This window comes from Megascapheus bottae, chromosome 2, assembly GCF_031878675.1.
Source record: "Megascapheus bottae isolate mThoBot1 chromosome 2, mThoBot2.hap1, whole genome shotgun sequence".
Classification (NCBI taxonomy): Eukaryota; Metazoa; Chordata; class Mammalia; order Rodentia; family Geomyidae; genus Megascapheus; species Megascapheus bottae.
Window position 1 is genome coordinate 34,283,047 of NC_143510.1, and position 13,294 is coordinate 34,296,340.

The following is a 13,294-nucleotide window of genomic DNA, read 5'->3' on the forward strand; positions in this document are numbered from 1 at the left end:
CAGGCTAGAAAATTCTTCACTGGCATCATATTTACCTATAAGACACCTAAGATAGTTTACTTTGGTTTCTGCATTATATCACACATTTATTCTTTCATTAAGTTGTCTTTTGCCATAAAAATGTTTCAAGGGGACACAGAATAATCCCAGGGCAACTGAGATTTTCTAATTTTAAAGCTATGCTCATGGCACAAAGGTCTAACTAGAAAGAACTTGTTCAAGAATAAAACTCGGAAAACTACACACACACACACACACACACACACACACACACACACACACTTCTTAGAGCTTATAAAACAATTTTATTTAAAATTGAATATAGATAAAAATTTAACAAAATTTAAAGAAAAGTCTAACATACATTTCCCAACACAAAATGGACATGGAAACAAGCTGTATTATCCTCAGTTATATTTTCTTAATTTCCTGCTACAAGCTGGTAGGCACTGGGTGTGAGAGGATGAGAGAGAAGGCTCTGACTGTGAACAGTGTGATCTTCAGGGCTGTGTCTTCATGAAATGACTTAATTACAGTGACTTTCTCACAACAGCCAGCAGTCTACAGTTTTGACCTTAAAATCTTTTACTGCAAAATCACAATTGTGTAAGGCTTCAGGCTTTACTTTTAATGTGAGGTAAACAGTATTTTCAACATTAAGGCAACTGGTAAAATACATGCACAGTATATTAACGTGGAACTTCCATTGTAAGATATATTTTGGAATAGTTATGGACTTTCTAAGTGTGCTATAAATAGGAACTTATAAAAACTGTTGAAGTATTCAAAAGCTATTTGCTCAAATACCTTGGCTTTTGGTAGTTAATATGTTAAATATAATCCTGAGGGTTTTTTTTTTATGGGCTGTGATTTTTCTATTATAGAAGATTAAATGGCAGCAAAGTTCTTGTGAATGAGCCCAGATTGGGCTTCTCATCCTATATATACATTATTTGGCCACACAGACTGCTTCCAAAGTTGGCAAATCCTGCTCATTGAGTAGGCTCATCATGAGGAAAGTATGAAACTGTAGGCATTGTTTTTATAAGGACTATGTAAGTAAATTCAGATTCAGGCAGCCTATCTTAGTTAAGAAAAGTCAGATTTTGGATTTTTCATACAGTGATTCTTGATCATCTCCCACCCTTTTCCAAGAAAGAGCCATTTCTTCACAGTGAAGAGAGAACCATCCCTTCTCCTGGGGTGCAGACGACATCACTTCCTGGTCACACTGGCCACAGCCTTCTTGGCTGCATCCTCCAAATCCACTGCTGAAGTGATGGGGAGTCCACTGTTACTGAGGATGCTCTGGGCCTCCTTGACATTGGTGCCTGGAAAGGGGAACAAGGACCACCACTGAGTATTGGTGCTGCAGTGGCACTGGGCCAAGTCACACAATTGAAATCCTGACAGTAGCATGACTTTATTGTAACAGTTTCAGCTTTTTGTGATCCAAAGCTGACATTTCTCTTCTCACTTCTACTAAGTGACATTAATAAAGCCACTTGTCTATATTTTCTATGACACTTATACAAAGAATAATTAGCTTCCCTTAATGCTATACAAAGAAGAGATTAACAACTACTTATTCAATGAGTTGGAGAAGAAAAGTTTTCTCAACTGAGTTTGTGCTTTAGGTAATTACTCATTTGCATACAACCAAAAGAAACATGAAATAACAAACAGAACCCAAAATAATAATCCCTGATGAGAATGGCACAGCAAGGTGCAGGCATGGAATGGATACTGGAGTATCACAAGGATCATACAATTTAGCTGCCACATACAGCTTTTCACCAGGAGATGAGATAAATAGTGTTCTAATCCAGGTCTCCAGTGGGAAGACTTCATGACAATGTCTACCTCAAACAAAGATGACAGTAAGGACTTCTACAAGAAAAGTGGCTTTTACTGAAATAAACCAAGATGGCTGCTGTGTGATCATGTACAAAGAAGCTGACTTAATGTGGGATTAGTCCAATTTAGAGTGACCTGCTGCAAAGACCTTGTGGTAGGGCTGATCAGAGAACTGAAATTTTGAAAATCTTCATACCCATGAGCAGGAATCCACTGCACTTTGAAGACTCTAGCAACTTTCAAATGTCTGCTTCTACTCTATGTAGTAGGCAGAGGCCTTGAAAAGGAGCAATGCAGCCTTTGTTATCTCCTAACCATTTTCAGTGGTTTTGCAGTAATGCCAGCCAAACCCAAGGGTGCTACAGCTATTATTTGTTTTAGATGGATCCTTTCGATTCTTTCACAGGGAAATATGTGACTTCTAATCAAATCCCCCTTTTAACTTTTCTCCTGTGTTTTTATCCAGTTGGTAAGACAGAATTATTTATAAACAAAGACTTGGAAATACAGGCTGTGGAGCCTGCTTTACTGCACAGAATATAAACAGAAACAGGCATTTGGTCAGTAAGTTATCTACACAGGCACAGTGGCTGGGTCAAACAGAGGCAGCTGGAATGAGGAAGTAAGGTATCCCTGATTCTTCTAGGACTCCAAGTCCACCTGAACAGCCAGAAGGGAGGCTGGGCACTGTGTGTTCTGCTAAGTTGTATTCATGTTATTTTACACAGGAATGGAAAGCAATTTCTTCAAATGTGTGCAAGGTGCCACCTGTCACCCCTCCTCCTGTGCTGTACATCCATTGTATAGTGTTTGGTAAGCCATTAATGTGCACAGCCTCCTCAATGTCTTTATCTCTACACTATCATGTCCATCATCCTCAGAATACTCTGCATGAGAATACATGCAGGCATAAGGCTAAGTAACTTACATGCAGCGTGTGAAACTGTCACAAGAACTGTGGGTAGGCTCCATTGTACTTCTTTTCAGGTGGGGTAACTGAGGTAACTGATTAGGGACAGAGATTACACTAAAATTTTTCTCTCTAATACACAATTCCAAGTGGTTCTGAGATAAATGCTAGTCTTCCTTCCTGTTGGTAAGATGAAGGCAGTATAGATGAAGCACAGGCTGTGCTGAGAAGCAAATGAAACAACTGGTGAGAAAATGTTTATATTGATGGCCAAGTATCTGCAACAGACTTGGCAGTTGATCCAACGGCTCCTGTTAGTTCTGCGTGGTATAGTACTGCTACTGGGAAGTTGCTGCCCAGGCAGACACTATGTCCCCAGGTCCTCTTTTCCTCTAAACAAGATCACACAGTTCCAGCCAAAAGAATGTGAATAGTAGAAAACAGATGTCCACAAACATGTCCGGTGTAATCCTCCATACTCTTTACTGTCTGCCTTCTGGCATGTTGTCAGCTAGGCCAACCCTGGACGGTAGCTTTCTGAAGATGGCAATGACTCCTTCAGCCTGATCCTTGAATACATGTTGAGCAGAACACTCCTTCTACTCACCTCCTCCAACACCTTAGGGGAATGAAAAAGAATTTTCTCTAGTGGTATGCCTTGGCATTTTAGCACTGCTCTATTGCTCACAGGCTGGCATGACTTTGAGCAACATGTTACCTTTGTAAATGCTTTGGTAGCTTCTAAGATGGCTCTCAGATGATTAATTGATGATTCCACCTTCAGGTGTCCATATCCTTATATGATCTTTCCCTCTTCAGAGTCACCCAGTGCTATCTTCTAATGAATAAAGACTATAGCCACTGTGATGGAATGTCACTTCAGAGTCTAAGGACAATGCTATGGTTTCCATGTTGCTCACTTTATTTGTTCATTCTGGCAAACTGCCATTCTGTGAGCTGTCCTGTGGAGAAATCCACCTGGCAAGGATCTAGGGATAGTTCTGGCCAGTATCTACTGAGAAGTGAGGCCCTGAGGAAGGGCATCTGCCAACCCTGTATGTGTGCTTAAATGTGAGCTCTCATGGGCAAGCACTGAGACATGGATCCATGGCCCTGCCAGACAGCCCTAGAACACAGTCTTGTGAGTGATCATGAATGGGAGGATGCAGCTAACCCACACTTAAATTCCTGATCACAGATTTGAGAGACACTAGTGTTCCTTCTGCTCTGCTGTCAAGCTTTGGAATTATTTGTAATAACACAGGTGTTAAAAGTTCATTATTTCATCAATATAAACCTCGAGGTGCATTTGATTCCTTTGTTAAGGTTTTAGCCAGCCTCAGAGCTTGAAGAGGAGAGGGGACTAGACTGTGGCAGGTGTTAGATAGGAGGCTAAGGAATTTAGACATTAATTTGTAGGCATGACTTTCACAGAGTAATGACAGAGTGTGAAGCAAAAGCCCTGACTGACATAGAAGTGAATTGGTCTCTGGACCAGAAGGTGAATGAAAGTTAAATGTATAAATTTCTATTTCCCTCAACAGAGACATGGACTAGAAATCTCTTCCAGCTGTCCTCCAGGGTGCCAGAGCAGAGATCTAAGTGAAGATACAAGAGGCTCTTCTCTTTCCTCCCTGCTCCTTAGTGCCCTTCAACTTTAGCACACAGCTCTCAAGACCTCCTCACTGCTGCTGCACTGCTCCACAGCCTTCCCTCCCACCCCCCTACACACTGCTCTTCTTGGGGCACAGTTAGTTCCCGGTTCCACCAATTCTGAAAAGTGTTCTTTTCATTTTAGCCAAGTGTCTTTCCATGCATAAGTGTAAAGTAGCTCACACGGACTGAAACTTGTAACCTGAAACCAGTAGTCTAAATAATTGAGTTCCTCAAGATAATACGTTGGAAATGAATTTGATGATTTGGGGTTGGGGAGGAGATAGTGGAAAGGGGGGGATGTAAATGTGAAAAAAATCATGGGAGGGGGTAATAATGATTAACTATAACCTTCAAAACAAAATTAAATTAAAAAGATAATCAAGTTCCTTAACTGATACCCCCTTGCAGCAACCATTTAGCACGAGTATTCCTGAGGGCAAAGAAGAAAGGATGACCTGGACCTTCATGAATGTCTAGACACAGGGCCTTGGTCTATGCTGTGGACGGCACTCTCAACCCAGTTGCCCTCTCTGTTGGGCTTGCCTCAGCTATTCTTCAGCAGTTGTGTACTAGTTAATGGCATTGGGGATGCCTTCTATGGCTCAGTCTCACAGTGTCTCAACTAACATAAGCTTTTAAAGTGACCTTCAGAATTCTTCACACTTCTAAAATCATGTAAATCATGCCACAGATGGTACCTTGTTGGGTTGGTATAGTAAGCTTCTTCTCATTCTCACTAAACCTTTGGTTTACTTTGTCAGGCCCTCTCACTGGGATGCTGAGTGACTCTGTCACATACTACATACTTGCTGACAAAGTAGGTATAGTGGAGTTTACATACAAAGGTACCTGAGGAGGTCAGATGGGAATGGGACCTTTTATCTCTGCACTGGGCCAACAACCCCAAGCCTTTCTTATAAAGTTGAAATTGAAGCCCCAAATTGCCCGAGGTGACATAAGAGGTACTATCAGTTTCCAGAGGCCTTGCTCAGGGCCCTTTTTTCTCTGACAATAGCCCTAGGCAGCTGGCTGGCCCTGGCTGCCCTCCAGTGAGGACTCCAGCCTTGCCACTTTCCAGCCCTGTAGTTCATATGCCTCAGGCAAGAGAACCCTTCCTCTAAGACTAGGACAGTGGCAGGGCCAAGAAAAGAGAGGGAGGGAGCAGTGCCCCCAAAACACATGTCCTTCTCTCCTCTAAGCAGCTTCTCCAGTGCTGTGTCAAAATGCCTAATTGCTTCATAATTTCAGGATCCACTAAAGTGAATTTTAATTATACTTGCTGTTACACTTTAATTACAGCCTTAATTATTAAGCACATACTAGCATGCTTAGAATGAAGTAGTACATAAAGGGATGCTAAGAGTTGAATATAAAGCTCAGACAAAGGACTGTGATGCGAAATGGATCACAGAGATGCTATGACAGATGGAAATCAGCTTTGTAGGAGACAGAGTCACACAGTAAGAGTACCCATGCACAGAGGCAGGCAAAAGAGAGACTAAGATACAAGGTGGAGGTAATAAGGTGGGGGAGATGGAAGACAAAGCAGAGATTAAGACAGGAGAGTTAAAACAGAAGAGATAGAGTAAAAAGAGAAACAAGAGACAGACCCAAATCAAGTCAGGAAGGAAGGACGAGAGACATGCTGGCAATTTAGACAGAAAAGAGAACCAGAGAAAGAGGAAGCGGAAGGGTAGAAGAGTAAAGAGATCAAAAGGAGGAAGAGGAGAAACAGAGGAGAGGGAAAGAGTTTAGAGGAGGGGAAAGGGAGAAGAGGAAAAAAGAGGGAAGGAGGAAGAAAGGGAACGAGAAAAAAGAGAAATGGAAGAGAGAGATATGGGAAAAACCCAGAAGAAAATAGATATATGTAGAGACAGGAACCAACATATTGATAAGTGGAGGTTACAAAGGCAAGTGGTCCCTACACTAGCCCTTTCTTTGACTATGTTACCACCTATTCTGAGCATTCTGTTTTCTTATTGGATACCTCTCCCCACAGTATACCTACTCAGGCCAATCATTTTTACCTGCTTTCTCCTCTCTGACAAGGCAACAGCTAAAGGAGAAATAAGCATACATTGAGAAGGGTTATAAGAAAATCAGGTCACTACCAGAGAAAAGATAGAAAGTGGTGCGCAAATGCTTGCTAGTTTGTAGATTCCTTTGTTAAAGAACCTATTTGAGTGTTTGAGGTTAGTTTCTTCACCCAGTGCCTGACGTCTAAATTCATTCTTTCCCCTCACTTCACTTCCGAATAAAGCTCATCATAGCTACTTTAAACTCTGTCATAGAATTAAGTGTTCCAAAGACAGTTTTTATACCTGTGCACACAATTACAAAGGAAATGGATTTCTTTCCCGTATTTAAACGGTGCCACTGACATGCTCCGATATTTATCAAATGCTGCACTGCTTTTTAATGAGACTGCGGGACAACACTTTTAATAACCAAGTAACAGATGACTGATCAACTCACTGTTCCAAGTCTGGCAGCTCCTTCCTTCTCTTCCTTCCTTCCTTCCTTCCTTCCTACTTTCCTTCCTTCCTTCTTTCTTCCCACCCTCCTTCCTTTTTTCTTTTCCTATGTCTTCTTTTTAAAGATTATCTTTAATTAGTTGTACAAAAGAGTTGCCATTTAGCAAAGCAGTTTATGAATGCAATGCATCTTGATAATGTCACCATTTTAATATTTTTACTCATCCCTCCCAACCCACCTCTTCCCCTTCTGGCACTCCTTAATATCTCTAGGTGAGAATGGCACAGCTAAATGGTTATCTACTTACTTGCAGGCCTTGGAAATGGCAAGACAAAAGGAATCAAAGGGGAATGGGTTTAAGATGAAATTTGCTCTTTTGCTAGAGGACACAATGAATAATAGTAATTATTATTAAAAGTCAAAAAAATTTTTACACCTCTTTGTGATGTTTTACAAATGACTTTCTACCACTGGGTGGAGGAAGAGAGCTGTGAACAGACATGCAAGGCAAATTTATCAAAGTCTGTTCTTTGCTTTCATTATATGAAAAGATAATGGTGGTGAGCAGGACAGGGTTTTGGTAAAAAGGTGCAGCCAGGCCCTCTCCTTGGCCCCTTTGATGCAAGACTGTGAAGAAAATAATTCTCACCAGGTGCACTGGCTCACGCCTGTAATCTTAGCTACTCAGGAGGCTGAGATCTGAGGATCTCAGTTCAAAGCCAGCCCAGGCACTAAAGACCATGAGACTCTTATCTCCAATTAACCACCAGAATACTGAAAAGTGGTTCTGTGGCTCTAGGTGTAGGGCAGTAAGTAGCCTTGAGTTGAATTGTTCAAGCATAGTGCCCAGGCCCAGAGTCCAGGCCCCAGGACAGAAAAAACAGAAAAAGAAAAAAAAAAAAAAGAAAAAGAAAAGAATGAATTCTCTACTAGAAAAGTATGTAAAAACTATATTTTTGGAACTGCTATTCGAACTGCTATATAGGAACTCAGGGTTGTTTTAAAAACCTAATGGCATAATTGAGCACATGTTCAGTTTAATAAGTATTTCTCAGACATAAGTTATGATGAGGAGTATCAGGAACTGTACTTCTCAGAGCAGCTATAAAGCTAATGTTGTTTTACTTCTATTTTAAAGGAAGCATGAGATGAACTGGAAGGAGGGCTCACATTCCTTCCCCCAGAGAGGCAGGGCTTGGTCCACGTTTGTCTCTTGCTGACAGACAAACAAGACCCACATGGCCTGGGTTTTGGTGAAAGACGAATGCTAGGGATTATTTAGAAGCATCTCTTGCCAACATAGGAAACTTAGGTTTAGGGATGTTAGAGAACTTGCTCAGGTCAAACAATCAGTGAGCTATCCCAAGTCTGACTCATTCTTGTGTTCTAAGTCAGGCTTGCAAACTGTGGTTTTGAGCCAAATCTACACTCTTTTTGTATCATTTTTGAGCTAGGAATAGTTTTTACATTTTTAAACAGTCAAGGGAAAATCAGAATAATATTTTGTGATACATGAAATTTACATGAAATTCAAATTTCAGTGTCCATAAATAAAATTCTTGTGGAACACAGCCAAACTGATTCATTTACAGATTGTTGATGGTGGCTTGTGCTCTGCCATGGCAGAGCTCTGAGCTGTGACACAGACAGTATGGGACTATGGAGCCTAAAATAGTTAAGCCCTGCTCTAAGTAATTCAGGCTTTTTGTCCTCCTCAGAGTGGAAACAAATCAAGTTTTATAAAGCAGCAAATCACTCTTCAAATATTCACTGTCCTGTGTCCTTGTGCCTCCCTACTTGTTCTACTAGGCAGTAATCAGATATAGGGTATTTGTTTTCTTGATAACTTACACATCTCTTCTGCTTTATTATTCTGTTAGTGTTAGATAACCTGCTAAGAGCGGTGTAATTCTAGTTGTGTTGGCAGCCATCTGTCTTGAGATGATGTGCCTCTAATATCCAGCATCTTGCTTGACAGCCAACAGAGGCCATGTTCAGTGTTTACATCAAATTCACAAGTGTTCAAATGACAATAATGGTAACAAATGTTTATGAAGCCTAGGACAGTTCTTTGTTACTTAAAAACTCATCTGCTCCTTACAATGACTATGATTTTGCCACATTTCTATTAATGATGTGGAAATTTCATACTAGGTTGTAGCCCTAGGTAGCTGAATAACCTGAGAAAGCCACTGTAGTTTTGAGGTTCTGCCCCTGGATGAATATCTTATCTAAGTGTCCTGCATCCCCTGAATTAGAGCATGAGGTTGCCCCATGCCCATATAATACTCCTTAATTTCTTCTTCCATGGTAAGAAGATGCTGGCATCCATGGATGAGAAGGTTGATTGTTCATATGGTCACTGCATGAGTCACTAGCTTCAGTTACAGGAAATCATTTCAAAGAATGGAGTGTACAGACTTATGATCACCAAAGCAAAGTTCCGAATCAAGACTGACATGCTCACTGACAGCATATACTAGGTACGTAGGCTTTGGTTTTAACTCTCAAAAATTCAATGTATACATTAAGGTAAACCAATACTGAGGGATCTGTAATATTAACAAGGAAGGAAAGAACCCTCTGACAAGCAGAATCTCTTCACAATTCTCTATTCTCTATCATCTGCTAAGAATAGGCCATATCATACATTCATTCACTTATTCACCTCAAGGATTTGAGCTTGCTAGCAGGGCTCTACCACTTTTGGCATGCCCCCATTCTTTCTTCTTTTAAAGAAGGAATAATTTCCTACATTTAAAATCTATATGAACTTTCCTGCCGTCTTTGAATCTTCCTCATGTGTACTTTAATTTATAGATGATATAAGGGATTTTCAATCTTGGTGGTGTGAAACAACTTTCTGCATTTCTGACTTTGGAACTCCATTGTTGAGAGCTATGGTTTGGCTATGGTACAACTTTGCCCCCACGAAGTTCATGTGCTGGAATCTTGGCCTCTAGTGTAGTGATATTGAATTGGTTGGTAAAACCTGGTAAAAAGTAGGGCCTATGGAATGTAATCAGATCATGTGGATTCTGGATTCTGCCTTGTGAAGGGATCGAGGTGGATTTCCTGGGACTGGATTCGTTCTGAAAATGAATTTTCATAGAGGAGCTTAATTCCTCCTTAGTCTTTTACTCTATATCTTTCACTCCTGCCATAAGACACATGATCTCTCACCACAGCATAGCAAAATGCCAACTCTAGTAGAACAGTGGGCTAAATAAACACCAACAAGTCACCCAGTAACAAGTATTTTGTTACAGCAACACAAACTATATATTGTTACTGGTCTAAAAAAATCACCTTACTGTAATATATCACTGTGTGATTCTGTATTTAAGTAGAGGAAATGAATGAGTATACCTCACTGGGGGGAGGGAAAGGGAGATAAAAATATGAGAGGGGGTATTAAGGTTCAAGAAGTAATGCACCCATTACCTGATGAATGTTAACTGTAACCACTCTATACATTATCCAGAAAATAAAATAAAAGTTAAGTTCTGAGAGTTTAATATTATCTGTTAAATTCTTCTTGATTCTCATGGGACATTTCACATCTGAGGACATAAAGAATTAGAAATGGATAACACCAAGATTTTGAAGAATCCTATGTCTTGCAGCTGGCCTCTTCTCTGTATATATCTGAGACTTGCAAACTATGGCTCATGGGGCAGATATGTTCTACTGTATGTGTACAAAAAGATCTATTATGGCACAATCATGCCTATCTCCACATATGCAGTCTGTGGCACTTCAGCATTACTGCAGCAGTGCTGAGTAATCACAGTAGTGAACATACAGCCCACAATGCCCAAAGATCTAGCTCTTTACATATTAAAAAAATTGCGGATCTTTGCTCAACACAATCCAATGTCTATCCTTGTAATTGAAAGGCCAAGTAGAGGATAAAAAATGACCTAATTTGGTACTTCCTCTGCTTGAAGCCCTCACTTTACTTTCCATTCCTGATACAGTAAAAGCTGTATTTCTGGTTGAGAAAAATCCCCTGTATGATCTGTTTGAATCAACAGTGGCAAAGACTTGGCTCAATCTCCCACCTACCCCTCAAACTCCTTTTCCATATTTGTAACAGTCATAATTTTGGAACTCTTTTCTACTAAACTAGGATATTCTTTCACAATTGTTGTTGGCACAAGGTAAGCAACCACTGTCAATAAACTTGAAAGGTAGCATGAAATGAAAGCTATATGATTTTTAGTTTCCAAAACATTATAAGTCTTTCTACTCAAATAGCTCTGATTATAGACAGCCTTAAAGTGGACATGAACTGGAAAACTATAATTGGTAAGACATACTTATCACTTATAAAATACTATAGACTAACTCTACCTCCATTTCTTTTCCCTGAAAACAAGGTGTTCTGTTTCTCAGAGGACTAATCAACTACTGCATTTGAGGTTTTTTTTTTGTTTTTTGCTAGTCCCGAGGCTTTCTTCAAGGCTGGGGCTCTATTGCTTGAGCCACAGCAACACTTCTGGCTTTTCTATGTATGTGGTACGGAGGAATCAAACCCGGGTCTTTATGCATGCTAGGCAAGCATTCTACCATTAGGCCAAACTCCTGGCCCCTACAGTTGAGTTTTTTTATGAGGAAACTGAGACTTGAAGAAATGAACTGATTGGTCACTCAGACAATAGAGTTTACCTTCCATGTTTTAGAGTACTCTTTAATAAAACAGCCATACCCACAGCTGCTACTCAGGGAATTAGTAAATATATCCTTGAATGAATGGCCACTGCCTTGACTAAAGCAGACCTGGTTAAGGGCATTGTGCTTCCTCCCATGAAGATGGGCCATCATGAATTAGTTGTGACTCCTGTAATATTCCTGGCCTTCTGTTGGCTCCATTTGGGAAAGGTGGTGGTGGAGGACATTTGACCGTAGCATCTATAAACACTTAGCAAGGACAGTTCAGTCTTTTCCTTTTAGGGCCATGCCGCACAGAGAACACTTGGTCACCCACTCTCTGGATTCTTTTCAGAGGGTAGAAGGCTCACTGAAGTGTGTGGATATGGAAGCTGCTTAAATCTTGATTCACAGTAAAGAAGCTCGCTCTTGACCTGTAGAGAGCTATATCCTTATACATTTTTGATCAGTACAAAGGTGTTATATTGATCTGCTCAATGCTTTGTTTAATTTCTCACCAGGGTCAGATTTTTGATGGATAATAATAACCTACAGGTTCCTATCAACACAGCCTGGTTAGATAAGCTGAGGACACCAGAAGTGGTAGCTGCTGGTCTTCAGACTTAAAAATTTCAAGTCTCCTTTTTCTTTTATCTCCTTTCAATCTGCTCTTCCACTCTACTTGAACCTCAGGGACAATTCCTTACTCTTTATATGGGTTATTAAATTCTACCTGCTTTTGTAGACCCAACTAACAACTCAATTCTACTTTGCCCTTTCAGCTATACACACTGCTGCCGATGACCCTCTCTAGATCAGCCTTTTAGGACCTGGGTTTCAGGTTTACCACTGTCCTGGTCCTAAAAGTTCTTGCTCCTGGGTATAGAGGATGACCTTCATGTGATCCTCTACTAAAGAACTCCTTCCTCACTCTTTTCAATAATTCCATCTTACTTATCTCCCATTATCAACTTGGAAACTTACATCTAAAAATCTACCATAATGACAATACTCAGTTTTGAGTTTGCTTTGGAAGGAGAATATGATGATGGTTTGATCAGAGTATGCAAATATTACCTTGAGTCATCATATTAACTTCTCCAGAATACAGGTTATATTTCCTCAGCAATCAGTCCTCCTGAGACAAGCATTTATAAATGGTTTACGTGTGGTCTTGTGCTATTTATTTTTTTGTCTTATTTCTCAAGCTAATTTTTTATATTTCTATTTCCTTGATGTCTAAATCTCAATGACCTACACGTGGTATTTATCAATACATTACTTAAGAAAAACATAGACATAGACCTCAGAAGCATTTATTTCAAAGATGCACTTCTGACTTCCTAACATGCTTAGACACTTCAAAGATTTTTCTCAGTATCTCAGACAGACTTTTGACACCACTAGCAGAGGAAGATAATCTAGGATGTATTTTCTTTCATACTTTATTGTACGTACCCCCAGGAATTAAAGAGGGTGATTTGATACTTCTGGAACACTAAGCATACTGTGAAAACAGAACCTTTTTTTAATACTTAAAGAAAAATTAAAAGTGAAGTAGATTTATTTTGTAGGATACTGAAAATTCAGCCCTCACTAAGGCCACTTGACTATTTTAATCGGGTTTTGGTGGCAATGTGGGTAAGACTTTTGTACAGTTTTCATACTAAAATGTCTGTTTTTGTTCTTCTGCATAAGAGGGGTCTCAATGGTAAAGATTATTTTCACAGGAATGGTAGTAAT

The 13,294-nt window shown here is 40.0% G+C and overlaps 1 protein-coding gene across 3 annotated transcripts in view; it reads right to left on the reverse strand.

Annotated features, from left to right (window-relative positions):
- Positions 1 to 282: 282 nt before the first annotated feature.
- The window catches only part of Suclg2 (succinate-CoA ligase GDP-forming subunit beta), a 206,645-nt gene continuing 193,633 nt past the window's right edge, over positions 283 to 13,294 (reverse strand). For all 3 annotated transcript variants that reach the window (XM_090323807.1, XM_090323816.1, XM_090323825.1), the window contains exon 11: positions 283 to 1,331. In XM_090323807.1, the coding sequence (XP_090179933.1) occupies positions 1,216 to 1,331 (116 nt within the window). In that variant the 3' untranslated portion in view covers positions 283 to 1,215. The remainder of the gene's footprint in view (positions 1,332 to 13,294) is intronic.